Raw genomic sequence first — 27,865 nt, 5'->3', positions numbered from 1 at the left:
GGTCAGTGATGGAGGGTCAGTGATGGAGGTCAGTGATGGAGGGTCAGTGATGGAGGGTCAGTGATGGAGGGTCAGTGATGGAGGTCAGTGATGGAGGGTCAGTGATGGAGGTCAGTGATGGAGGGTCAGTGATGGAGGGTCAGTGATGGAGGGTCAGTGATGGTTCAGTGATGGAGAGTCAGTGATGGAGGGTGAGTGATGGTGGTCAGTGATGGAGGGTCAGTGATGGAGGGTCAGTGATGGAGAGTCAGTGATGGAGGGTGAGTGATGGTGGTCAGTGATGGAGGTCAGTGATGGAGGGTCAGTGATGGAGGGTCAGTGATGGAGGGTCAGTGATGGAAGGTCAATGATGAGGGTCAGTGATGGAGGGTCAGCAGCAACGGGGGGTCAGTGATGGCCAGTCTCTGCTGGGGGACCGATGGTGGGGCTGAACAGTGACGGGTGTCCGAGGTTGGGTGCGAGCGATGGGCGGGAGCGGGCAGGGGGAGGGGCCAGGGCAGGGCAGGGGCGGGGCAGGGGCAGGGGGAAGGCGGGGGCGGGGCGGAGCCCGGCTCGCTGCTCCCGTTGTCCCCGCCGTGCAGAACGGGACGCTGCCGCTTTAAGAGCGCGGTGCCCTCACGCAAGATGGCGCCGGCGCGCTCCGCCCGTGCTTCGAATGCGCCTGCGGGGGCGTGGTCTCGCCAGGCCACGCCTACCGCCCGCCCCGCCCCTTCCGCCCGCCCCGCCGGAGGAGCCGCCGGAGGGGCCGCGGGCGCCGGGCCCGGGACGGGCCAGGCCGGAGAGAGCGGGCCGGGGTACGGGAACAGGGCCGAGGTACGGGAACAGGGCCGGGGTACGGGAACAGGGCCGGGGCGGGGCCAGCTCAGAGGGCGGCAGCGCGTCCTCTTCCCCTCCGGTGTGTGCGGCCGTGCCCTCGGCCCCGGTGGGGAGGAACGCACAGGGAGCTTTGCCGGAGGCGGTGGGGGAAGCTCGGGGCAGTGACGGAACCCGGGGCTTGCGGATCCCCGCGTCGGGCAGGGACGTGCCTGTGGCTGGCAGGAGTCAGGGACCTCCCGCTGCCGGAGGGCAGGGTTGGAGCCTGGGGTATTGGGCAGGAATTGTTCCCTGGCAGGGTGGGCAGGCCCTGGCACAGGGTGCCCAGAGCAGCTGTGGCTGCCTCTGGACCCCTGGCAGTGCCCAAGGCCAGGCTGGGCACTGGGACACCCTGGGACAGTGGGAGGTGTCCCTGCCATGGCAGGGGTGGGAGATGGGCTTTGAGGTCCCTCCCATCCCAAGCCCCTCTGTGACTCCGTGAGTCCCCTGTGTGCGGTGCCAGCAGCCCCCTGTGCCAGGCGCAGGCTCAGGGCCCTGTGTCCTGGCTGGGCTTCCTTGTCTGAACCCTTCTTTCCCATCCAGCCGCTCCGGGAGGTGCCGGAGTGGCGGCAGGATCAGCTGATCCTTGGCAGAGGTACTGACACAGCTTGTGGGATTGATAAATGACCCTCTGGAATGGGTGCTGACCGCTCTGTGGGGAATGCTGGAGGCAGAGAATGGGATGGGGCAGCACAGGGATGGGATTCCCTCCCGTCTGTCCCCGCTGCAGTGCACGGCGTGGAGCTGGTGTCCCTCTGGGTCTGTTTGGGTGCTTATGGAGAACTCACCTCTAAGAAACCTCCAGGAATAAAGAGGGTGAGAAACAGAGCAGCTGGAATTTGGGAATCCTGTGAGACTCTGTGTTCTGGGTGCTGTGAGCTTTGCCTTGTCCAGGCTTTACAGCCTTCCTTAATTTTGAATCTTGTTCCTCAGGTTTTTGCAGCCGGAATGAAATGAATGATTCAACTTTTTGCATCTGTTCAGAGCAGGTGTTTGGGGAATGCACACTTTGGAATTTTCCAGGCGTTGGTGGTTCTCTTCCAGGCTCAGGAGTCCATGGGACAGGACTGGGAGCACCTGGGAGGCTGTGGGGACATGGCTGGCAGACACTGCTGCTCTTCTGACTCCCTTTATTCCCACAAGGACTCAAAACCAGGATTGCTTTTGTTTTCACAGGCTGCATGGGTGGTGCTTGTGTAGAATAGAGAATTGTTTTTAATTCTTTGGGGTGCAGCAGCCAAATCATCTTCTGGCTGTGCTGAGCTGCCCCCTTGGGAATGGCCCCCACCCTGTGCACGGGGCAGGGAGTGGGCTGGGGGTGTGACCTCACTTGGCTGCACCAAAATATCTTTGGACATTTGAATTTGTGCTCCTGTACCTTGCATGTACCTTCACCCCCCCCCATCCCAAAATCCCAGATAATTTCTTTCCCTCTGTCACAATCCCTCATTTTCTTCTTCCCTCCTTGTGGTGCAAGGTGGCACCAGCTGTGTCTCCAGCTGGATGTGGCTGCAGTAAGGGAAGGCAAGTTGGCCCCAAATTTCTCACCTGGAGCATGTTCACACAGAGTTCATGCACACAGTGCCCCACATCCCCTGGGTGTTGTGGGAGCTGGCCAGGATGTGTGCAGCCCCAGGCTGCCCAGGCAGGTGAGGGCTGGCACTGACTGACCTTGCCATGCTCTGGTCACGGACCCATCCAGCAGGTTTGTCCAGCAGCTTGGGTTTGGGTGTGAGTGCAGAGGTGACAGCATGGGTGGGAATGGTTTAATTGTTTCCTCTGGGATAACAACCCCTTCCTGGTGCTGCAGCACAGCCTCACAGCAGGTGTTTGTGAGGGACTGGGAGCCCTGGTTTTACAGGTCATGGAATGCTTTGGGTTGGAAGGGACCTTAAAGTCCATCCAGCCCCAGCCCCTGCCAGGGACAGGGACTCCAGGCTGCCCCAAGCCCCAGTGTCCAGCCTGGCCTGGGATACTGCCAGGGATCCAGCTGCTCTGGGCACCCTGTGCCAGGGCTGCCCACCCTCCCAGGGAAGAATTTCTCCCCTGTACCCCACATATCCCCTCTGCCCTCGTGCAGTTCAGGCCACCATTCCTTGCTCTCAGTGGATGGGTACATGTTTTAGTTGGAACAAGGATGCTGTGGTTGTCCCTGGAGTCTGGGGAGAGGAGCAAGCCTAGCTGAGCACTTTGGTCTGACAGAGCAACTGGTGGCATTTTGGGGTGGGATATTTCCATCATATCCCTGATTTTCTTCTTAATAGTCCTTTTTCCTCTTCATGGCTTTCCCTCCAGAATACTTGGACCCAAAATGTGCCAGTTTGTGCTGTTGCTGGGTGGAAGGTGAGGTTGGAAATATGTGTCCTGCTTTGGGAGGAGGCTGGAACCATCCCTGGAAATTCAATGAGCCTGGAGAGTGGCTCCAGTGCTGTGCTGGCCCTGTGCTATTGTGCCAGCCTGTTCTGCCTCAGTGCAGTGGGGTTCAGAGCTGCTGGGCTGTGATCCAGCACTCCCAAAGGGCTGCCTTTATTCCTTCCTTCTTTAGGAACTTCTGCTCCTTTCTTAACCATCAACAAGGAAGGAGAGTTTATAGTTCAGGTCAGGGAGGTGTCTGTGAGTGGAATGAGATCCTGTGGTTTGATAAAAACGTATAAAATCATCTCCATGTTGTGTGCTGAGCAGCTGGGATGGGTTTTGTGGAGAGGGAGGGTTTGGAAATGTACCTGGTGTGCTCAGCTCCCACTGCAGCTCTGGGTCAGCCTCGTGGCTCCGGGGCTCAGCCCCAGCCTGGGCTCTGGCTCTGTTCCCCTGACCCTTCCCCTCACCTCAGGGAGGCTTTCCCAGCCTGTTCTCTCCTAGGATTTTGTGCAAGCTGGGTGTTTTGTGTTCTTTGTGCACCTGAAAATCCCCTGTTAAGCCTGTTGTACCCCATATTTTGGTATGGTGGGGGTTTTCCACCTTGCTGAGCAAGAGGCAGAGCTTAGTTCTCATCAGAATGAGTCTGGGCCTGGTTCCATGTGGTGCTGTTTGGATTTTGGGGTGTGCTATAAAGAACACCAAAAGGGGAAGGTGTTCTGCTGGAAGAGATCCAGCTGGGTGTTCACAAAGCATGGAATGACAGATTTCTGGCTGGCACTTGATGCAAGTGTGACACTAAACTGGACTATAAAATATCATTGAAAATATCTGTTGAAGTCTTGCTTTTGTAGTCATGGTAGTCCTTAAAACAATTAAAGGAGAAAGAAAAATGGGAAAAAAGTGGTGATTTTTGAGGTGAGATTTTATCAGTGGTTATTTGGCTTTTTTCTGTCTGGCACAGTTTTGGGCATCAGTTTTCTCTGTTGGATCTGTAACAACAGATCCTTTTTCCTTTTGAATTCCAGGAGAATAACTAAACATAGCAGATATGGGAAGAATGGGATAAGTGTAAGGCATGTGAGCCAAAGGTGTGGATCCTCTGTGGTGGTGAATGGACAGTGTGTGAGTTCAGCAGAGACATTCATAACCTGGAAAGTGGAAATGAGCTTACAAAACACTACAGAACAAATGCACAAACCAGTAAATTTCTTATTTGGGAAACAGAAAATTCTCTTATTTGTTGCCCAGAGAAGCTGTGGCTGCCCCATCCCTGCAAGTGTCCAAGGCCAGGTTGGACAGAGCTTGGAGCAGCCTGGGATAGTGGAAGGTGTCCCTGCCCATGGCAGGAGATGAACTCTCAGGTCACTTCCCACCCCAGTCATTCTGGAATTCCATGGTTCTGGCTATTAACATCTCATCTGCTCTCAGGCCATTTTCCAGTTGCTTTTGTGGCAGATGTGCTGGGGCTGTTCTCACACTCTGCTGTGCACTGGGATGAATCTGTGGGGCTGCAGCCTCGGGACCCTGTCCCAGCTGCTCCCCAGTGCAAACCTGCCCTGGTAGCTCAGGCTGCTCCCCCCGGCTCTGTGTGGGTCACGCTTGGGGCTGGGCCCCGGGCAGGGGGTGCTACGCCAGGCTGCCCACGGGCACCCGCTCCTCATCCCTTACCAGCCACACAGGGGATCCTCCCACACGGAGCTGTGACAGTGTCCTGGATTCCCAAAGAGCCTAGGAATGGCAGAGAAGCTGTTATTGTGTTTGAGTATGGAAACTGCTGTAAACAACTTTGTTTACAGCAGCTTTGTTGTTGTAACTTAATGTTTTTTGACCAATCACACAAAACAAGAACATACTGACAGTAGTTCTATCCAATCACTATAAGCACATGTAGTTTCAATAAAAACAATGCTGGCTTATTTCAAATACAATACCTGTTTGTAAGCCTTAAAACACAATACACACAGTTCCATTATTAAACTTAAAACTTCCTAATATCTTGCTAAATATACTTTTCTGCAACTTAAACAATTATTCTAGACAAACATTAATACACAAACCATTGTTCTATTTGTCCTTACTTTTCTACTTCTTACATAATTTTTCTGCTGACCCATCTCATAGCTTCTGCTTAACTCTAATCACAGCTCTGCTGTCCCTGAGGCCTGCCTTTTGCAGCTTTCCCAAAACCCTTTAATTTTATAAATACCCACAGTATGCTGGGCAAACAGGGTGGTCCTCCCACACGGAGCTGTGACACTGTCCTGGATTCCCAAAGAGGTTAGAGATGGCACAGAAGCTGATATTGTGTTTGAGTATGCTGTAAACAATTGGATTTAGTCTAGAAAATGCAGTTTAGAGTCCAGTAGCAACCTCCCCTCAACTGGTCACAAGCTACCTGTACATTAGGTCTTGGGCATTTTCATGTTGAGCTGCTTTTAGTCAAAACCTTAAGCAAAAAGGAAAGGAAGCTGGCAGTAGTTGTGAGGAAACTCCTGGGAACAGGTGGCTGAGCAGAGATTGTGGCTTTTTAAGCGAGAGCTAAAATGGTAAAGATGGAAAGTTTAGGAGGAAAAAAAAGAGATTTTGTGGTGAAACTAATGGATGGGGCAGATAACTGTGAACAAGTAGTCAAGATGTGTTCCTGATTGTGAGTTGTGATGTGCCAGTGCTCCCAGCTCAGCTGGATTAGTGTTAAACAGTGTTTATTTTGGTTTTTGGAGGACTGGTGCTGGTTCTGAACAGGACTGGCAGTGCCTTTGGGCACATCCGTGCACTCTCCTTGGTCTGTACCTGCTGCTGGAGCAGTTGCTGGGGTGGTTTTGGGATGGGTGTGTTGCTCTGTTTGAGTGTTCCATTGCCCTGGGCTCAGGGGCAGACTCTGTGCAATGGTGGATTGTTCCAGAAGAGGTGGTCCTGGTGTGGATGGAAGGACAAGGGCTCTGTGTGTCTGTGCATCCTGGGATGGCAGCAAATCCCACAGCACCCTGTGAGCCTGGGAAACCCAAACTGGCACAGGATTCACGTGCTGCTCTCTGCTGCGGCTGCTGATGTATGACAGCCCTGTTACCTTGCTGGAGGGATGTCAGAGCAGAGCCTGCAGTATTGGCTCCCAGGGCCTGTGAGGGTGTGTGTCAGAGAACAGCAAAAGAGCCCCAAACAAGCCCTAAAACAATGCAAGTCTTTGTGTTCAGCCTGTGTTGGTTGAATTCCCAGTTTCTCTCAAACCTATTGTTGGGGCTGGCGTGGCTGGACAGCCCTGGCCAGCACAGGCAGCATTCCCAGGATGTGTTTGCCTGTGCTGGAGCAGCCTCCGAGGGCAAGAGGCTGCCTGGAGAGGTCAGCCTTGTGCCAGGGCCAGCTCTGTGCCCCTGGCACAGCAGGGACAGCGTCTGCAGGATCCTGCTCCTGCCCTGGCACGAGGCTGGGGCAGCACCAGCGTCCTCTGTGGCCACCCCGGGCATGGAGGTGTCAGAATCCTGAATGGGTTGGGCTGCAAGAGACCTTGAAGACCATCTATTGCCATGGACAGGGACACCTTCCTCAAACTCAGTGTGCTCCAAGCCCTGTTCAGCCTGGCCTTGAATATTCCAGGGATGGGGCTGCCACAGCTTCTCTGGGCAGCTTGTGCCAAGGCCTCCCCATTGTTACAGGGAGGAATTCCTTCCCAGTAGCTAACCCTGTCCTCTGCAGGGGTGAAACCATTCCCCCTTGTCCTGTCACTCCAGGCCCTTGGAAATTTGGTGTAGTTTCCTCTCTACCAAATCTGGGACCGTTTGTGGTCACTTCGTACAGCACAGGGAATTGGAGGAGAGTATGGCTTGGAAAAATAGCATTGTCTTGGGAAGTGCCTGAGGCAAATAATCGGCTCTTTTGTCACAGCGTGGGGACACAGGGCTGGCCCCTCCCTGGGGTATTGATTTGGCAGCACAACTGTGCACAGGCTTCTCAGTTCAGCTCCTCCTGCAGAGGGTTCCATGTCTCGAGGGCTGGAATACAGAAATATCCAAACCAGCTCTCTCAGTTCACACATAGGTGGAGTTTTGCCTTCATGGAGTCCCTTCCTCTGTTTAGGATGGGAAATGTGGGGATCTTTCAGTGTTGGTGGAAGCCTGTGGAGTGATGATGTTGCCCAGAAACGTTGTGGACTCCCTGTCTCTGGAAGTGTCCAAGGCCAGATTGGATGGAGCTTGGAGCAACCTGGAACAGTGGAAGGTGTCCCTGCCCATGGGATGAGCTTTAAGGTCCCTTCCAACCCAAGCCATTCTAGCACTGTGAAAGCCTGGCTCTGCTGGCTCCCAGCCAGGCACCAGGAGTGTTGACCCAACAACCAAATGCTACATTTTTTCTCTCCTTTCTTTTTATATTCAGTTAAAATCGGCTTATTCTGCAGTTTTTTCCTAGTTTAATACACCAGTGGTCTGGTACCTGGGGGAAGGGATGTGCCTGAGAACCACGTGGGGCTGGAAGGAAGAAAAGCCCTGAGTTTTCAAAGCTCAGCTTAGATTTGCTGACCTTTAAAGAAGCCCCAGTGTCATGCTGCAGGTTTTGGTTTGCCAGTGGAACAGCCACTAGGTGGTAAGCTGCTCCTTCCCACAGCAGGAATGGGACTGCTGCCTGCTCCTGGTGCGATTTCCGTGTGTGCTGCTGCAGCTGGGGTCGAGCCTCTCCTCTGACAAGGAGGAGGAAATGCTGTGGGAGCTTTTTCCCTGCTGTGGCTGGAAACCCTGAAGCCTGTGTGCTGGAAAGGCTGCTATGAGCGTGGGGTGCTGGAGCTCTGCAGTGCCAGTGCCATCCCCTGCTGCCAGGTGCCACTGGGATGGGTGGTACAGCAGGACTGAGGGAGCCCATCTGGGTGGCACCCAGCCTGGAGCTGGGGGAAAACCTTGGGATGCTGCTGGGGTTTGGGTTGGAAATGGCAGCGAGGCTGGCCCTGAGTCACTGCCTGGGGTTCTGCTTTGCTGCTTCCCTTTCTCTGAGTGCCATGGGGAGCACCAGGACGGAGTAGAAGGGCAGAGGAGGTGCATGGCAGCAGCTGGAGGGGGAGGATGGTGTCCCATGGGCGTTGGGGACACTGGCAGTCCTGGGGTATGTACGGGTGCTCCGGGGTTCTAGCGGCAAAGAGGCAACTGTTGCCTGATGGAGAACTGGGGTAAATGAACAACCAGAGAAGCATAAAAACAGTCTATTTTTTATTTGATTTTATTCTTTGTGCCTGGGAAAGCATCTGTAGAGGGAGTGGTAAGAAAAAGTGTCTTAAACCTCTTATCTCGATCTGACAGGAGAATTGAGCATGGAATTATCCTCCTGTGTGTCCTTCTTGTGCTGCCAGGCATTCTCTGGGCTCTGCTGTGGCTGGAAGGTGCCGTGTTTGCTGCTGTGCTTTTGGGTTTTAAAGCTGTCAATGAGAACCAGCTCAGGGAGGGATTGAGGGGAGCAGGAGGTGCTGTTGCTCTGCCTGTACTGCAGGAACTGCTGCTTTCTGTGCAAACCAGAGAACTTTAGATGGAATTAGGGAGAAATTCTTCCCTGTGAGGGTGGAGAGGTCCTGTCATAGGGTGCCCAGAGCAGCTGTGGCTGCCCCTGGGTCCCTGGAAGTGTCCAAGGCTGGGTTGGATGGGGCTTGGAGCAGCCTGGGACAGTGGAAGGTACCCCTGCCATGGCAAGGGGTAGAATGGGATGGACTTCAAGATCCCTCCCACCCCAACCATTCTGGGATTGTACAAATACAGAGATATTTTAGCCCCATTTCCCACATTTTTACACCCACTGAGCCTTATTGGAAAATATCTGTAAAACCGTGTTATGCTGCAATAAGCCCTGAGACACACGAGCACAGTTCCCTTAATTCTCTGCCAGGCTGACTGGACCATTCCTGCCTCCCAGGCTGAGGAGGGAGGCGGGAATGGTCCCAGGGAGCTGAATCTTCTGTGCTCCCTGGAAGCAGTTTACTGGAAGAGTATCACAGCACTTGAATGCCATTGAATTGTTGTCATTGTTAAGCTGGCAAATAATTAGAATTCCTGGGTTTCTCCTGCCCTTGGCTCTCTGGGCCACACTGTCTGTGCACTCTCAGGGTGTGCCTTCCCAAGCACCCAGCTCCCCTTGTCTCCCCCCTTGCCAGGACCTTCTGTGGCAGTTTAGTGAGAAAACATGGTGTAAAAGTTAAGGAACATGGTGTTCCACAGTGTGAGACTCAGCAGAGTGCAGTGCCAAGGCTTTTTGTGTGTGCTGTGATGGCTTCTTCTGTGTAATAGGAAGTGTTTTCTGCAGAGTGGGTAATTCAGCCTGTTGGGAAGTGCTGGCTGGTGTTTTCCCTTCCTGGAACAGGTCTGAGCTGTGTAATTGGTTTCTCTCTTAATTCTCTGGAAGAAAATCAGTGTTTGCAAGAGCAAGGTGCACATAGCCAGCAGTGAGTCCAGGAAGGCAACCTGGCCTGGATCAGGAACAGTGTGGCCAGTAGGACCAGGGCAGCCTCAAGCTGTGCCAGGGGAGGTTCACGTTGCACACCAGGAGGAATTTCTTCACAGGAAAGCTTGCTAACATGGGAAGGGGCTGCCCAAGGAAGTTTGGAGTCCCCATCCCTGGAGGTGTCCAAGGAAGGCCTGGAGGTGGCACCCAGTGCTCTGGGATGGGGACCAGGTGGGGATTTGGCAGTTTGGAATCGATGGAGGTCCTTTCCACCTGAAACCATTCTGTGGTTCTGTCTTCTCATGGAAATGCAAAGATTCCCATTTCCATATGGCAAGAGCTGTTTTCAAGGCTCACATCTGACTTTCCCCCCCCCCCCCCCCATTTAGTTTATTATTATGTTTTCAGAGCTTGTGCTTTTGTAGTTCCTCTGCTGTCCTGGAAAAGAGGAAGAGAGACAATGGATCTCTTGTCATGGTGGTGGCATGAGCAGCTCCTTGAGATTGGTGGGGTCCAAAAAAAAAAATCATTGCAAACCTGATGAGAGCACGTGTGGAGATTATTTAATAATAATTAAATAATAATAATTATTATTATAGTAATGTGTGGAGTGGCTCTTGCCCAGGCTAACACTGGAATTCCAGCCTGAACTTAGGTGACATCACTGCATCCAGCCTTCCCTTGGGAAGAGAAGTGCAGCCTCTGGGTCTCCAGGGTCAAGTCAGTCCAGTTGGGTGTGAAAATGAGTTTTCCTGCTTGTGCTCTAAAAAGCTTCCCTTTGCTGGCAGGTTTGGAAGCTCTGGCCATGGATCAGAAGGGCTTTCGTCGGGGGAGCTTCCAGAGTGCCACCAGCGATGAGGATATGCTGGAAATAGCTGGAGCATCCATGGAGTTCTCCATGGCCGACGATGACCCGCCCCTCGACAGGGAGATGGGAGGTAACAGCCACGAGCTCTCCCCTTTCTCTTGTTCCTGGTGGCTTTGGATAGGATTTCATGGGAATATTTGCTGTGTGGGTCCCACTGGCCTGTGCCCAGGATGGCTCTGGTGTTTCCTGGCACCAGGGTGAAGAGTTTGCAGGATTCCATGCTGGATTGTGTCCAGCCATCTGTGTGGCTCCTGGGCTGTGAAATGGAGAATATACTCTGGCTTCTGGAGTTTTCCAAAGTAGCTGCTGTGGAGAAGAGCTGGCAATGGCAGGAGGGAGGGATGTGAGTGCCATGAAATTGCAGCACTGAGCCATTCCTGAGGGTTGTGATATGAGCACAGACTGTCCCCTCCCTTCCTTTCTTGCTTATCTGTAATTTTGGAGGTTTTCTGTCGTGGAGAGAATCTCTCTGTGGCAGCACAGAGGATTTGGTGCTTCCCCTGCCACCCCTTGTCTGGCCAGAGGATCTGCTCCTCCTCTGGAGTCTGAGCAGTGAAATTCATGGAGAAGGAGTGAATCCACATGCTTGCCCTGGATGAGGCTCTCTCTTTTGACAAGTGCTCGGGTCCTCAGGGGAGGGTGACACTGAAGTAAAAGAGGAAACTTTAAAGCGGGAAGAGCTTCTTGCCCAAATGCCAGTTTCAGTTCTCCCTGTGAACTTCCCCTGCTGACTTCAGATGTTTGCTGGCAGATATTGGGGTGCCAGTGTGAAACCTGAAGCTGTGGGGGCCCAGCTGGGAGGGGATGGCCGAGGTTCTCTCCTCCATTCAGAGGAAGACTCAAAAGTGTTCCAGTGGTGGAAGGTCTCCTTTTCTCTGTGGCATTTTGAAAGGTTTTTTTCTCCTTGAGTTTTAAAGGCAAGAATTGAGGCAAGTAGTGACAGGGATTGGTTTGAACTGAGAGAGGGAAGGTTGAAGTTAGATTTAAGAAGAAATTGTTCCCTGTGGGGGTGCTGAGCCAATGGCACAGGGTGCCCAGAGCAGCTGTGGCTGCCCCTGGATCCCTGGAGGTGTCCAAGGCCAGGCTGGACACTGGGGTTTGGAGCAGCCTGGGACACTGGAAGGTGTCTCTTCCCCTGGCAGAGGTGGAATGAGATGAGCTTTAAGTCCCTTCCAACTCAGAGCTGTCTGTGACTCCATAATCAGAGGTCTGAGTGCCCAGTTTACCCTCAGTGATTCCCTGGTGCTTATAAGCACAAACAGGATTTAGCAAGTTATTCTCCATCTCAAATTTAAAATTAGATTAAAATTGAAGTGGGAGCTTTGAGCTGGCTCATCTCCCCTGCTTCGTTCACCCGCCTTCCTCCTTGACCTCACACAGAACCCGGAGCTTTTATCAGGGAGACCAAAGTCAATGTGGGGAGTGTGCAGAGTTTCAGCCTCCCAGACAATGCTTGAATGACAAGTTATCACCAGCAAATTGGAGCCCGAGGAACTTAATCACCAGCCCCTTTGAGCTCTGTGTGCACTGAATAAAGGTGAGATAAAGGCTGCTGTGTGTTGGGAATGCTTTTGAAGTCTGACTGTGCCCAGAGGACAAAAGGAAAATTCAGTGCCTGCCTGCTGCAAAGACAGGGAGCAAAGAGCGTTTCTGGGAGTTAGTAAATAAGGAAAATGTCAGCTGGGTGGGAAAAGAAAGGGGTTTGTCTGTCAGTGCACAGTGACTGATCCACCACTGTCAGGAAACCGTTGATAAATGTGCTTTCCTGAGCTGCACCGTGACTTGGGGCAGAGCTTTGGGAATGGGCTGCAGAGCAGGGAGCGTCCCATGTGGGAGGTGGTGAGCAGAGTGCTCGTGTCTGGGTGTCCCTCCATGGTTAAGGTTTGGGTCTGGTGGATCCTTGGGGCTGGGCTGTTGGGTGAAGCAGAACTGGCACTTGGGTTGGGGTAATGGCTGGAACAAATCTGGCCTGGGAGGAGAATGGATGGAGAGCAGCTGCGAGGAGAAGGACTTGGGGCTGTTGGTGGATCAGAAGCTCAGCTTGCCCTGGCCATGATGCTGGGAGCGCCCTGTGCCCTGGGCTGATCGGGCAGCGTGGGCAGCAGGGGAGGGGGGGATTCTGCCCTGCTCAGGCGAGACCCCACCTGCAGAGCTGGCCCAGCCCTGGGGCCCCGCACAGGGAGGAGCTGGAGCTGCGCCAGTGGGTCCAGGGATGTCCCCTGGCAGGTGCAGGGCTGGCCCTGGTGGCAGTATCCCTGGTGGGTTACAGGGACTGGCCCTGGTGACAGTGTCCCCTTGGTGACGGTGTCCCCAGCGGTTGCAGGGGCTGGCCCTGGTGACAGTGGCAGGGGCTGGCCCTGGTGACAGTTGTAGAGGCTGGCCCTGGTGGCAGTTTTCCCTGGTGGCAGTTGCAGGGGCTGGCCCTGGTGGCAGTTTTCCCTGGTGGCAGTGTCCCCGGCAGTTGCAGGGCCTGGGCCTGCTGACAGTGTTCCCCCAGCAGTTACAGGGGCTGGCCCTGGTGACAGTGTCCCCTGGTGGGTTGCAGGGGCTGGCCCTGGTGGCAGTTGCGGGGGCTGTCTCTGGTGGCAGTTTTCCCTGGTGGCAGTGTCCCCGGCGGTTGCAGGGGCCGGCCCTGGTGGCAGTGGCAGGGGCTGGCCCTGGTGGCAGTGGCAGGGGCTGGCCCTGGTGACAGTGTCCCCGGCAGTTTCAGAGGCTGGCCCTGGTGACAGTGTCCCCCTGGTGAGGTGCAGGGGCTGGCCCTGGTGACAGTGTCCCCCTGGTGAGGTGCAGGGGCCGGCCCTGGTGGCAGTTTCAGGGGCTGGCCCTGGTGACAGTGTCCCCTGGTGACAGTGTCCCTGGTAGCTTATAGGGCCTGGCCCTGGTGGCAGTGTCCCCAGCAGTTTCAGGGGCTGGCCCTGGTGGCGGTTGCAGGGGCCGGCTCTGGTGGCAGTTTCAAGGGCCGGCCCTGGTGGCAGTGTCCCCAGCAGTTTCAGGGGCCGGCTCTGGTGGCAGTTTCAGGGGCCGGCCCTGGTGGCAGTGTCCCCTGGTGGCAGTGTCCCCGGCGGTTGCAGGGGCTGGCCCTGGTGACAGTGGCAGGGGCCGGCCCTGGTGACGGTGCCGGTGACGCCAGGCGCGGGGCGGGCCCAGCAGCGCTGCGGGATCGCCCGGCGGAGCCCGAGGAGGAGGAGGAGGAGGAGGATGCACGGAGTGCCGCTGTGAGCCCCGGCCATGTCGCCCTGCGGCCGGCCTCGGCACGGACAGAGCCCCGGAGCTGCTCCTGCGGGACGGGCAGTGCCTGAGCCGGGGTGAGGAGACCCTTGCAGGGAGGAGGAGGAGGAGATGTGAGCCAGGGCAATGTGTCCCTGTGCCCGTGCACGCCCCGGGGCAGCAGAGCCAGATCAGGGTGGTGGAGCAGCTGGGTGGGCTGTGGCATTTCTGCTGTGTAATGGTTGTTTGTGCACTGTCCCTGGGAACCCCCCGCATTTCTGGGATTTGCTGGGGCAGGGAGGCAGCCACGGAGCTCTGCAGGTGCCGTGGCTGTCCCTTGGCACCGACAGGACAGGCAGAAACGCTGTGGCTTTGTGGGGTGGCACATGGCACAGCCTGGAACTTCACCAAGTGCTGCCTGGGTTTCCTAAGCTCGGCAGGGTCTGAAGTGGGGCATTAATTAACCCCTTCTGAGGAGTGATCAGAACACTGAGAAATCTCTGTTTGAAATGAGCTGTGACAGGGTCGCTTTTCACTCACTGTCTCTGATTTGGAGATATGGATGTTACAAACAGGGAGATCTGTGCAATTGTCCTGGATGTGTTTTGGCAGGGCATCACGGTGCTCATTTTCCTCCTTTATTCCTATCTGGGAATCCTAGGATCCTTGATTTGCAGCAAGCTGAGGCAGGAAATAAGATCTTTATAAATATTTATGGCTGTCAGCCATTTCATAGTCCTGGATTACCCCTGAAAAAAAGATGTAAAGATGTTTTCTCAGTGTCATCTGTCAAATGAACAGTTGTCTGTGGCTGGAGACCTGGGGATTCTCCTTTGGGAATAAAAATCCCGGTGCTGTAGGAGGGCAGACTGGGCTGAGCAGGAATCCTGGAGAGCAGGATCAGGCTCCAACCTGCACCTGCTTGGTCTGGAGTGGGATCAGCCCATCCCATTTGCCCATGGGCTCACTGGGGCTGTGGATGGGTTCACAGGTGCTCCTGCAGGTGCCATCAGGATCATGGTGGGGGTACCAGGACTTGCAGCCCCTCTGTCATTGCAGCTCTGTGCTTGCTTTGTGCCTCAGGGTCTTGCTCCAGGGCAAGCTCTGAGCTGGGAGAGTGTTCCCAGGACAGCTCAAAGTCGCTGCTCTGGGCAGTCATTCCAGGAGAGTGAGCATGGAATGTGCCTGATCTCATCTTCTCATGGAAAATGCTTCTCAGGGTGTTCTATTAGCTTGGTTAACTCTCCTGCATGAATACTTTTCTTTAGGACAGCTGTATCTTTTATCTTTAGAAAAGATTTGGTAGATAGGCAAAAAAACCCAAAAAAAACCAGGAATAGCCAGAGAGAGCCTGCTGTCTGCAGCACAGAGTCAGGGATGATTGGGGTGCTTCTGGGAGAGGGGTCATTCCTGTGGGAACAAACCCAGCTCCTGCTCCTGCAGTTGGGAGGTGTTCAGGTGACCAGGATGGGGCTCTGTTCTCTGGATACCTGTGCCAGGCAGCTCTCATGTCCTTGGAGCAGCACCAGCCAGCTGGCAGGAGGAGTTCCAGGCACTTCCAGTATTCCATGTTTCCCCTTGCTCATGTTGCTGTCAGGATGGTTTATTCCAGGAGGTTCTGATCCATCAGATTTGGAGAGCAGCATTTAGGCTTTCCTGCGGGGATGTTTCAGTGGGGAAATCTCTGGAAGCCTTGATACTGATTTTGCATTTTCAAGCTTCTGGTCTCAAAAATGCTGTTAAAACCAGGGATTCCTCACAGAAAATGTGCCTCATTTCCCTCCCAGTGCAGTTGGCTCTCACAGCCTGTGCACTCAGCATTTGGAAGCGCTCTGCAGAACTCCATCTTTTTGTTTTTGTCCCAGGTGAAGCGAGGAGCTGTTTTCAGTGGGTTATTTTGTGGTGGTTGTCAGTTCTGTACATGACTCATCTTGTTTTCCTGCAGCTGTGGCAATCTGGGAGGTGGGCTTGGGAAGACTTCACAGCTCTTTTCCCTTCGTGCTTCAGATGATGGGGCAGAGGGCAGCTCTTTGAATTCCTTATTTTTCTCATCTGGAGACACCTTTGCCCCCGTGGTATCTGCAAGCTAAATATGCTCAAGTATCAACCATTATCCTTCTGTCTGGGAGTTCTAACCCTCCTCTTCCCCCCACCTTCCAGTTTTGACTGGATTTTCGTTTTTGCTCTTCTGTTTTTCCCTCTGAATGACTGCAAAAGTGTCTCCAGAACCAGAATTTGGGGACTTGTACACCCAACCTAAGCATTGTTTTCCATGGACTGGAGCAGGTTCAACAGGAGGCCCAGTTGTTTGGCCGAGTTCCCAACTGAGGGAAGCTGCAAGTTCCAGTTTGGTGTTTTCCCAAGCCCCCATTTGGTACCACTTTCTGCTTTCCCTGTTTCCCTGCTCCCATCATGGATTCCTGCCCATCCTGCTCTCATCCTTGCCAGATCTACCTGGGATACCCTTCAGCTCTGTTGGAAGTCCTAAATATTCCTTTTCTCCTCTCCGTCTGCTTGCCTCAAATGGCAAAATATCCTTCTAGCAAGTCCTGGATTTGGGGAAAAGGCACCATCTAGATGCTGGTGGTGATTTACTTTGCTCTGAACAGTCATTTCCAAGATCAACCCCATCTCCAGGTGATCTGTTGAAGCTGGGGATGGTGTCCCTGGCACAGATCACCTGGGAACATGTGCCTGTGGTATTCAGCTCAGGAAACACCTCAGTAGCTCTTTATTTCCATTGAAATCTGTGATTTTCCTCCTAAATGACTTTTGGTTTTTTATAAAAAGAGGAAAAACTAAGAAATGCTCAATTTTCCCCCTTCCTCCCCCAGCAGGCTTCTCCTTATATAATGGAGGAGGGATGAACGGCACGAGCACCATGATGGATTTCCTGGAGGAGCCTCTGCCTGGCGTGGGCACCTACGAGGATTTCAACACCATAGACTGGGTGCGAGAGAAGTCCAGGGACCGAGACAGGCACAGGGAGGTAAAAACTCCTGCTCCTCTTCCTGCTCCTCTTCCTGCTCCTCTTCTTGCTCCTCTTGCTCCTCCTCCTCCTCCTCCTCCTCCTCCTCGCTGGCTCTGAGTGCAGGATAACTCATGTGTGGCTCTTGCTGGGGTAGGGAGGCTCTTCTTGGAGACCCCTGGGATGGAGGGATTGCCCTTAGGATGGGAGCTGAGAGTTCAGTTGGAGGAAAAGGAGCACTAAATCCAACATGTTGCAGTGTTTTGGTTTTGCTGCTTCTCTTCTGAAGGCTTTGATTTATTCCAAATGGGGGTTTGGAGAGCAGAATCAGTCTGGTTTTATGCTCTCACATTTGCACTGGTGAATGGTGCTCTTTCTATGGGAGTATTTTTGTTTGGGAAGACTGAGTTCAATTCTTCTAGAATTCCTTCCTACAGCACTCTGCAATCAAAGGAATCTGCTCAGAGTGCAAGGGGGGCTTTAGCTGAAACACCCATGTGCCCAGCCTGCTCCTGCCTTGCTTTGTCACGGGAATGCTGAGCTGGAACGTTTCCCTTGGGAGAGGCAGCTGGGCACACAATGGCTGTTCTGTCACCCTTTGTCTGCCTGTGAGGAGCAGTGAGACTGACGGGCCTCAGCCATCCTGGGCCTCTGGGACAGGGCTGAGTCCCACTTCCCAGTGCCACCAGTGCCCAGTTCCCAGCTGGACCATTCCTTTCTGCTGGCATTAAATCTGCAACCCCAGTCTCTGTCCGTACCGTTCGGAGCCTGGCACAGGTGCCCACAGAAGCTGTGGCTGCCCCATCCTTGCAAGTGTTCCAGGCCAGGTTGGATGGAGCTTGGGATAGTGGAAGGCGTCCCTGCCCATGGCAGGGGGTGGTACTGGCTGATCTTTAAGGTCCCTTTCGACCCGACCCGTTCTGGGATTCCATGGTCCTTGATCCATTCTGCTGCCCACACCCAGAGCTGCAGCAGCTGTAGCAGCAGCCACTGTCAGGTGCTTTTTCTTTCCCTCCTCCAAGCAGAGTCACAGTGTCACCAAGTAGTTTTAGAGCATTTACACTACAGTGGATCAGAATCCTCACAGGTCTTTGTTTCTTTCTGCAAACCCTGTCCCAGATCACCAACAGAAGCAAAGAGTCCACCTGGGCCCTGCTGCACAGCGTGAGCGACGCCTTCTCTGGCTGGCTGCTGATGCTCCTTATTGGTTTGTTGGCAGGTGAGAGCAAACCTCCAGGTAAAACTGATTCCTGCAGTGCAGCATCAGGATCCATTCCTCCCCAAGGCCTGGCAGATCCTTGGAGCATCAGGATTTTGGAGTGAGGGCTTGTGCTGACACCAAGGACTCTGTTGCTGCCTTGTAAATTCACAGGAAATTATTTTGTAAGTGCTTTGAGCAAAACCAAAATACAAAACTGAGGCTGAGAGATGTCCTGGACACTGCTCTGGGTCTGCTGCTGGCATAGAACTCTGAAATTAATAAAAAACGTTCATTAAAGTAGAGCTGATTGAAACACTGGGAATGTCTGTGCTGAATGCTCCTCATGGGGTTAATTTCAGGGGCTGCCAGCAGTTTCTTATTTTTTGTTTTTTTTTTCTGTCGATACTTAGATATATATAAAAAGGGAGAGGCGTTGCTTGGAAATCAGATGTCTTTCAGAATTCAGTTGTCTGAGACCTCTGGTATTTCTTAGAACCAAACTTTGCCCAGGGCAGCAGGAATAAATCACTTGGATACAAATCTTCCCAATGGGAAGCAGCAAGCATCTGTCACGAGGGATGGAGGGAAATCTTGTGTTAATGTTTACCCAGGAAGGCTGCTGGCCAGTTGGTCATTAACTGGGGGATTTGCTGCATGTTTATTGCAGCCTCTGGAGCTTGTTCTGCCACTTGTTTCTGTGGATCAGAGGTCCCTGGCCTCTGCCTTGGTGTGGGGGTTCTGGGATTGGAGGAGTTATTAACAAGAGGGACTTGAAGATTCCTCTTAAAACCTGACTTCTCTTCTGTGCTGGCTCTGCTTGCCTTGTTTTACTTGGCACAGTTGTAACTTTCCCCTCCTTTATTTTTCTTTTTTTAAATTTGGGTTGGAAATGTTTTCTCCAAATTCAGAGTTATTCCTGTCACAGTGTTGCTGTTGTTGGTACAGCTCCTGCATCCTGGTGACACATTTTGTCTGAGTCCCCCAGGAATGTGGGACATCCCTCTCTGCCTCCCACTGCTGCTGTGCTGTATTTAACAAACAGTTATTGAGAATAATTAATTGCTGGTGATGCAGGGCAGGGTTTGGACACAGTCAGCCTTTGAAACATCATCAGCCATGCTCTGTTTCCTGACTTGCTCTTTTCAATGTATTGAAATTATTCAAAACTAGGCAAATCCTCTCATTTAGCTCTCCATAGAATAAAAATGAGTTGTAGGCAGAAATACCACACTGCTATGTGTTGGGAGGTGAGTCCAAAATTGGTGGTGCAGACTGTGACCTTCAGGTGTTTGAGTGTGCTCATTAAATTATTTTGTTTTTTTTTCCCTTTAAACCAGGTTCCTTGGCAGGTCTAATCGACATCTCTGCCCACTGGATGACAGATCTGAAGGAAGGAGTGTGTTTGGCAGGGTTCTGGTTCAACCATGAGCACTGCTGCTGGAAATCCAACACCACCTTCACCGACAGGGACAAGTGTCCTGAGTGGAAGAGCTGGTCCCAGCTGATCCTTGGCCATGGAGAGGTGATGGGTGCCTGGAGCTGCTTTTGGTGCTGAATTCCCTGTTTGCCCAGCCTGTGTAGCATCCCTGGGGTGATGTGGATGCCAGGAGTCCAAGCTCTGGGTGGTTCAGTGGTTTATTGTTGGGGCCCTAAAGGGGTGTCAATAAACAGGTTGTGTGGGTGTTGTCCTTGGAGGGGATGTGGGGAGGCAAAACACTGCCACATTTACAGGTGCAGTGTGCCACTGCTGTGTCTAGAATGTGCTGTTAGAGGGTATTTTACCCATGAATGTTCTGGGAGAATGCCATGGCTGGTAACCCAGAAAATGGAACCTGGCCTTGAAACCTCAGACTTAGGGCAGGTCCCTCCATTTTTAGCTGATAACTGTGTGGTGTCCTGCTGATTCCCTGTGCTCACTTCAGTGCCCAGGTCTGATGTGGTTTGAGTTGAAACCATCTGATTTTGGCAATTTCCTCTGTGTTTCAGGGGGCCTTTGCATATATCCTCAACTACTTCATGTATGTTATCTGGGCCTTGATGTTCTCCCTCCTTGCTGTGCTCCTGGTGAAGGGCTTTGCTCCCTATGCCTGTGGCTCAGGGATCCCAGAGGTGAGTGAGAATGAGAGTGGGTTGTTTTTCAGGTAGGGTAGGGATACGCCACCCAAAGTTTACACATGCATGTTATGGAATAATGGATTCCACTTTAGGTGATGGCTTCATATGTAGGTGTATAACCAAGCTGTTTGAAACATGTCTAATACTAAACTCTCCATGCAGTCCCTTGGAAAATCAGATGTTCTGGCATTGCTGCAGGAGGTGCTGCTCAGGTGTTCCTCCAGCAGGGACAGTGGCCCTCAGGGAAGGACTCAGATGGCTGCTCCTGCCTTTGCATGGAGAGATATTCTTATGGACTCTCACTTTTGATAGCTCTTGTAAGCTGTAGGAAAGGATCAGGAACATGCAGTAAATCAGGAGCTCTGCCCAGGGCTTGAATGAAAGCCTGTAGAGCTTTGTGTGCTTGACTTCCAGATCAAAACTATCTTAAGTGGTTTCATCATTAGAGGCTACCTGGGCAAGTGGACGCTGGTCATCAAAACCATCACCCTGGTGCTGGCTGTGTCCTCGGGGCTGAGCCTGGGCAAGGAGGGGCCCCTGGTCCACGTGGCCTGCTGCTGTGGGAACATCCTGTGCCACCTCTTCACCAAGTACCGCAAGAACGAGGCCAAGCGCAGGGAGGTGCGTGGGGACCCCAGCCTGGGGAGGCCAGCTGGGCTTGGGGCTCTGGGGCTGAGGGTAATGGTTCTGTTTTGGGTTAAATGGTCCTGTCATGATAACTGATTTTTTTGGAGCTCCTTCTTAAGGAATTGGCTCAGTCCACCTTTTCCCTGCTACCTTAAAGCAGGTCAGACCTAGCTGACTGTGCTGTAGATAAACATTGTACAAATTTAAGTGAGGAGAAACCAGAAAAAGGGGGGTGGTTGGGAGGGCTGAGGAGTCTGAGGCTGAGCTTCTGTCTGTCCCTCAGGTGCTGTCAGCAGCTGCTGCCGCCGGCGTGTCTGTGGCTTTTGGAGCTCCCATTGGAGGAGTGCTCTTCAGCCTGGAGGAGGTAACCTTGGAATGCTGTGGGTTAGAAACACAGCCTGTAGAGAAATTCCTCCTGATGTCCAACCTGACCCTCCCCTGGCACAGCCTGAGGCCATTTTCCCTTGTCCACTCTCCTGACAGCTGTGCCCCAGGGTACCTGGGTGTTGCAGCACACCTCTCTTTAGGGGTAGAAATGAGCCAAGACACAGACTCTCATTTAACAACATGAAAAGGGTTCCAGTTTATTATTCTTTACAGCTTAGCCATCCTGAGTGACTGCAGCAAACTCCTGCTGTTGTCTTCTCTGACAGACTCTGACTGCTGGCTATTTCCTGCTGGAAGATGACTGCAAGTATTTCCTTGCTGCCTCTGACCACAGGCTTTCACCTAGCTCAGCTATGACTGCAGGCTGCAACAGCAGGCTCTGAGTCTATCAGACCCAGACTGATCTCACAGCAGATCTTTTGCAGCAGCTTTCTTCCTTGTTCCTTCTTCCTCGGGGCTCCTCTATATCTACAAGGTCTTCTCCCTCAAGGTCCTCTTCCTCCAGGCTCTCCCTGACTGGCCAACCCACCCCTTTTATCACACTTATCTTTATTACTCACAGCTGCAACCCATTAAGGGCGGGGCTGTTCTTCTTCTTTGGTAATTAGTACAACTGTGATTTATCGGGGTCAAGGTCACTTGTAATCCCTTCTTCTACACCTACACGTGGGAACAAACTTCTCTGGTTTATCAATCCTCTTTTCTGCCCAAGGACCACCTAATCCTTAATCTCTTGATCTGGATGTGAAAGGACCATTGCTGTTTAGCTCAGGAGAGTACCAAAATGGATTTCAGAGGAGGGCTGGGATGGATTTCAGAGGGAGGCAGGGATGGATTTGCTCAGCTGAGCAATAGTTGGTGGCAGTGATGGCAGGCACTGCTGTTTGGTACTTTGGACCTTGCAGAGCCACAGAATTCTCTAAATTCAGCCCATGGATGATGTGTGACAGGTTTTATTACCCAAGTGAGTCGCTCCAGGGATCACAGAGGACACATGCATGTGCTGCAGGCCAGGGCCCATCCCACTCACTGAAGTGCTCATTGAACTGGGCTCCAGAGCAAGCCTGGGGTGCTTGGCTGGAGAGCAGGCAATGAACCAGTGCTCATGGATCTCTGTCCTGCCTTTACTCCCTGCAGTGGGGTGATGCTAAGTGTTCAAGTGACCAAATGTGCTTGGTTCTCCTCTCCAGGTGAGTTACTACTTCCCTCTGAAGACCCTCTGGCGTTCCTTCTTCGCCGCACTGGTCGCCGCCTTCACCCTGCGCTCCATCAACCCCTTCGGCAACAGCCGCCTCGTGCTCTTCTACGTGGAGTTCCACATGCCGTGGCACCTGCTGGAGCTGGTGCCCTTCATCCTGCTGGGGATATTTGGTGGGCTCTGGGGAGCTTTCTTCATCCGCAGCAACATCGCCTGGTGCAGGCGGCGCAAGACGACGCGTCTGGGCAAGTACCCGGTCCTGGAGGTGATCGTGGTGACGGCCATCACGGCCATCCTGGCCTTCCCCAACGAGTACACCAGGATGAGCACCAGCGAGCTGATCTCGGAGCTCTTCAATGACTGTGGCATTTTGGACTCGTCCAAGCTCTGCGAGTATGTGAACGATTTCAACAGCACCAAGGGGGACGATCTGCCCGACCGTGCCGCTGGCCCCGGCGTGTACACGGCCATGTGGCAGCTGGCACTGGCCCTCATCATGAAGATCTTCATCACAATCTTCACCTTTGGCATGAAGGTGAGGGTTTCCTGTAAAGGAGCTCATGTTCTTCCCATGCTCTTCAGGACCCTTAAAGTTTTATTTCCTCTCTAACCAGACATGTGTTCCCCCAAGCTCTGTCAGAAGGGGACAGACTGCAGTTGTTTGTCCTGCTGCTTGGACCTGAGGGCAGTAGAAACCTTCCAGCCTGACTGTGGGCACCAAATGCAGTCACAAAACTGGTGCCTCAGGGCTCCACATCCCATTTTCCAGACACAGAATGCTCCTAAATTGTCCTGCCTCAAGCTTTTTTGATAAATATGTGATTTAGATAAAAGAGCTAATTGCAAAGCAATCAGTGTCTTAATTTGTTAATGCATAATTGGAGCTGTTCCTTGCTCAGAGGGTTTGGAAGTTGTTCGGTGCAGGCTCTGGAGCTGCAGGTGTAGTTCCCAGATGTGAGCTGATGGACAGTTTTTATGTCCCTGCTCATTGCAGGAGGGTTGGACTAGATGACTTTTCAAATGTCCCTTCCAGCTCAGCTCCAGCACAGCCTCTGCCTCGCTCTCTTGTGTGCAGTCCCTGGGCTCTGCTGCTCACTGCCCGTGTTCCCACAGGTGCCCTCGGGGCTCTTCATCCCCAGCATGGCCGTGGGGGCCATCGCGGGCCGGCTGCTGGGGGTGGCCGTGGAGCAGCTGGCCTTCTACCACCATGACTGGGCCATCTTCAGCGGCTGGTGCAGCCCGGGCGCCGACTGCATCACCCCCGGCCTCTACGCCATGGTGGGCGCTGCCGCCTGCCTGGGTAAGCTGGGGCTGGGCCTGCGTGGGCTGTGAAGAGGGGCTGTGGTGGGGGAATGGTGGGACTCCCTGATCTTAGAGGTTATCCCTGCCTTAATCCTTGAACCACAGAATGGTTTGGGCTGGGAGGGACCTTAAAGACGATCTCCTTCCACCCTGTAGTGATTTTGTGGCTGAAGAGCTGTGGTTGTGACTGACCATCAGAGCTGGTGTCACCTCAGGAACCCCAGGAAGCTCTGTAATAGAGCATGCCGTGTGTTCCTCACCCTGGTGGTGTTCTTTTGCCATCTCCAGCCCAGTGCTGGGCACAGCAGCTGCAGTGGGGAGCTCCTAAATGTGGGAGCCAGAACAGTTGAGGCTGCCCAGGGACTTGAATTTTCCTGTGGGGTTTTAATTCATTTTACTTCCTGTTCTGGCCTTAAATCTCGTGATGCAATTCTGCTTTTAAGTGCTCTGTTTTTCAGTAACACTTCTTCCTCTTGGCTGACTTGGAGAGACTGGGTGCATGTGACTGAACTTCACTTTCACAATTCCCAGTCCCCTCATCCGTGGAATAGTACAGGAGTCCTAATGGACTACTTTATCAGGAGAAACTCTCCTCTAAAAACATGCCACCAAACCCCATCTTTGGCCTTTTTAGAGAAGGATACACCTTGTTTGAGCAACCCAATCTAGTGGGAGGTATCCTTGCCTGTGACAGGGGTTGGAATGAGATAGACTTCAAGGTTCCTTCAAACCCAGACCCTTGTGGGATTGATTCCATGTAATTGACGGAAGATAAACACACTTTGACTTCATTAATGGTTCTGTTTACTGCTGGGCAGCACTGAAGGGTGAATGGATATTGGAACAAAACTCCTGTAAAATATTTGAGAGTAGTTTTGGGACTTGAATCTCAAAAGTGTAATTAAACCATGCCAAGACAAAACCCCGCAGAGACCCTGAGCTCCGTGCCAGGTGCTGTGGCAGAACAGAGGCTTTGGTGCTGCTCTGGTTGTGTTTAGTGCTGCTGAGCGGGGCAGCCCAGCCGTGCTGGCACCACCCTTCTCCAGAGGCGGGGGCTGCTGTGACAGTGCCAGGTGACCGAGCCGTGCTGTGTTGGCAGGGGGGGTGACCCGCATGACCGTGTCGCTGGTGGTCATCATGTTCGAGCTCACCGGGGGGCTGGAGTACATCGTGCCCCTGATGGCAGCGGCCATGACCAGCAAGTGGGTGGCCGACGCCATCGGCCGCGAGGGCATCTACGACGCGCACATCCGCCTGAACGGGTACCCCTTCCTGGAGGCCAAGGAGGAGTTCTCGCACAAGACGCGCGCCATGGACGTGATGCGGCCGCGCAAGAGCGACCCGCCCCTGACGGTCATCACGCAGGACACCATGACCGTGGAGGACGTGGAGACCATCGTCACCAGCACCACCTACAGCGGCTACCCCGTGGTGGTGTCCCGGACATCCCAGCGCCTCGTGGGCTTTGTCCTCAGGAGAGACCTCATCATTTCCATCGGTGAGGGGTGGCACTGCCCGGGTGAAGGTGCTGTCATTAATGCCACTGTCATTGACCTGGTGCTGGTGGCTGGGCCAGCTGGTGCATCCCTGGGCAGTGTGGGTGGGCTCTGCTTGCCTTGGATGTGAAGGACAGGGTGGCTTGTCACAGGATCACAGGATCACAGCATCATTTTAGGTTGGAAAAGCCCTCCAGGATCATTGAGTCCAACTTGTGTCCGATCCCCACCTTGTCACCAGCCCAGAGCGCAGAGTGCCACATCCAGGCCTTCTCTGGACACCTCCAGGGATAGGGACTCAAGCTCCCTGGACAGCCTCTTCCAATGTTAGCAAGCTTTCTTGGGAAGAAATTCCTGCTAATGTCCAACCTGAACCTCCCCTGGCACTGCCTGAGGCTGTGTCCTCTTGCCCTGTCACTGCTTGCCTGGGACAATATGGAATAAAATAGGGGAACAAGTGCATCAGGAGATTATGTGCATTGCCTGCCTTCTGTAGTACCACCATGAGTTTCTGCACTTGGGTTCCTTGGAATCTCCAGGGATTCATTAAGAGTGGTCTTGTCCTCAAGCTGTGCACAGTGATGCACAGGATGGGATTTGGGTTTTCATGATCAAATATTCCAAGTATTCTGAATATCCAGCCTGGTGTTTGGGCTGCCAGACCTGGCCCTTCCCTGGAAGCCTTGGAAGGCTGATGTCAGATTGCAGCGTGGCAGGTACCCACAGTACCTGTGTGTGCACTGCTGTGAAGGTCTGGGGGATTTGCCAGCCAGCACTTGACTTGTTTTCCGTTCCTGACCTTCATGACATCCATAGAGCCTGTGCCAGTCGTTGAGTGCTTAAAAATAATCCTTTAACTGCTCTGCATGGGACCCAAATCAGTGACTCATGAAAGTACAAAGCATTTTATTTACCTCCTCTAAAAACTGGGAAGTTAAAAGGTCTCCAGAACTTGTATTTACCTGGCCAGAGTACAATGAGATGCAACAGCCTTGGCTTTGGGCAAAACTGATGTGCTGATCCTGCAGTGGAAATTTGGAGGTCTTGGAGGTTCTCCCAGGTAATGAGTGACAGGACAAGACCTGAAGTTGTGCCCAGGTGAAGTTTAGGTTGGATATTGGGGAAAATATTTTCATGGAGAGGGTTGTCCAGTCCTGGCAGAGGCTGCCCTGGAGTCACCATCCCTGGAAGTGTTCAAAAAAATGTGTGGCACTTGAGGACATGGGTTAGTGGTGACCATGGTGGTGGTGCTGGTCAGTTAACCTTGATGGTCTTAAGGATCATACCCAACCTTAATGATTCCATGGTTCCCTTAGAAGAATGGCTGGAAACCCATCACAGCCCCCTTGGGTGGGAACAGCTCTGTAAAGGGAAGGAAAGGACATCTAAGGCCATTAAATGTGAGCTGAGGAACGGGAACGCTCTTCTGTGTGGAAAAGGAACAGAGTGCTGATACTGATTCAAATATTTCTCTTTGCAGAAAATGCCCGGAAGAAGCAGGATGGGATCGTGAGCACCTCAATTATTTGTTTCACTGACTACTGTCCCCCCCTGCCTCCGAGCTCCCCGTCTGTGCTGAAGCTCAGGAGCATCCTGGACCTCAGTCCCTTCACGGTGACGGACGAGACGCCCATGGAGATTGTGGTGGACATTTTCCGCAAGCTGGGGTTGCGCCAGTGCCTGGTCACTCACAACGGGTAGGAGCCCTGGGGCCTGGGGCCAGAACCCCCCTGCTCCCAGGGCACAGGGGACTGGGATCCAGCTGGGGCTGGATCTGGAGCAGCTCTTGCCTGGCAAAGGCACTTGTGACAGCCCAGCTCCGAGCCCTGTCCAGCCTGGCCCAGGACGCTTCCAGGGACGGGGCAGCCACAGCTGCTCTGGGAGCCTGTGTCAGTGTTTTACCACCCTCAGAGGGTGCAGTACTTTCTCTGGGGTGTCACTTTGAACCCCAAAAGACTCTTCAGCATCTGCAAGGGGCTCAAGTGGCCCTGCCAGGGTGCATTAAAAGCATTTTTTCATTTTTCAGGAAGCTGCTGGGGATCATTACCAAAAAGGATGTTCTAAAGCACATTGCACAGATGGCCAACCAGGACCCCGATTCCATCCTCTTCAACTAGAGGCAGACTGTAGGGATTGTGTGTCCCACATACCTGGAACTTTCTAGCCCGTCCTGGGTAGACTTTCCTATTTTTATTGAGACCATGGAACTGTTTCCAGCGTTTCCTCCATGGAGCTGAAGATATTTTTTTTCTACCAGATAACGAATTGCACTACGGAATCTGTGGAACATGATCTTCTTTTTAGAAGAAAAAAAAGAGACTTTATTTACGTTGCTTTTGTGAAGTTGCATTGGAAAGATTCCATGAAGGAGTAAAAGCAAAATGTTAGAGAATTGTATTTCCTCCTCTTCTTTTGTTGGAACTGCTGTTACAAATGTGGGGAGGAAAAGCCAAGGTGTTTGTGCACTTCCAGAGGTGTGGATGGTTTTGCACACAGTATTCAGGTGGTGGCAAAGGGACAGGGCTGGCCTCAGGGTGGTGTATTCCCAGTTGTCCCCTTGGGAAAAATCACAACCTTGGGAAGCCAAAATAGGGGAGAGAAAAATAAAATTTAGCTGGCTGAGGCTGCTTGGGTGAAAGAAGGGAAAAAAAAAAACAGTAAACCAACCCCCTCCCCCCCCCATCAGATCTCCTTAAAATGGGGCCCAGTTTCTGATTGGGAAGATGCTGGTTTTGATTAATTAGTGAATATATTAATTACTCTGCCACTGCCTTGTCAGGAGAACCCCAAAGAGGAGATAGGAAGAGTTCACAGGTGTCTTCCCATCCTGCTGCCTTTCTCTGATCCATTCCCAAGGATTCCTTCTCTTTGATTTCCC

General features: G+C 52.9%; 1 protein-coding gene across 6 annotated transcripts; it reads left to right on the top strand.

The window, feature by feature from the left end:
- The first annotated feature begins 715 nt into the window (after nt 1-715).
- LOC132079893 (H(+)/Cl(-) exchange transporter 5) lies at nt 716-27,379 on the top strand. Of its 6 annotated transcripts, none has more exons than XM_059482757.1 (13): nt 716-813; nt 10,407-10,556; nt 16,531-16,682; nt 17,781-17,880; nt 19,200-19,384; nt 19,849-19,971; nt 20,392-20,598; nt 20,888-20,968; nt 22,182-22,724; nt 23,303-23,489; nt 24,591-24,989; nt 26,468-26,684; nt 27,014-27,379. In XM_059482757.1, the coding sequence occupies exons 2-13, from the start codon at nt 10,424-10,426 to the stop codon at nt 27,102-27,104; spliced, it is 2,418 nt and encodes an 805-aa protein (XP_059338740.1). In that variant the 5' UTR covers nt 716-813; nt 10,407-10,423; the 3' UTR covers nt 27,105-27,379. The 6 variants fall into 6 exon arrangements, with proteins under 6 accessions (XP_059338740.1, XP_059338739.1, XP_059338738.1 ...); XM_059482756.1 differs by having other exon boundaries at nt 16,528-16,682; XM_059482755.1 differs by lacking the exon at nt 716-813 and adding an exon at nt 8,208-8,295.
- The last annotated feature ends 486 nt before the right edge of the window (nt 27,380-27,865 follow it).

Source organism: Ammospiza nelsoni, chromosome 15 (genome assembly GCF_027579445.1).
Source record: "Ammospiza nelsoni isolate bAmmNel1 chromosome 15, bAmmNel1.pri, whole genome shotgun sequence".
Lineage (NCBI taxonomy): Eukaryota > Metazoa > Chordata > Aves > Passeriformes > Passerellidae > Ammospiza > Ammospiza nelsoni.
Note: the sequence above shows the minus strand (reverse complement) of the source record. Positions and strands in the feature narration are given on the sequence as shown.

Coding starts and splice junctions, on each gene's coding strand:
- LOC132079893 (XM_059482754.1), top strand. CDS start 8,256: ATGGTGTCCCATGGGCGTTGGGGACACTGGCAGTCCTGGG. Junction 16,683..17,780: donor ACCGAGACAGGCACAGGGAG/GTAAAAACTCCT, acceptor ACCCTGTCCCAG/ATCACCAACAGAAGCAAAGA. Junction 19,385..19,848: donor TGATCCTTGGCCATGGAGAG/GTGATGGGTGCC, acceptor TCTGTGTTTCAG/GGGGCCTTTGCATATATCCT.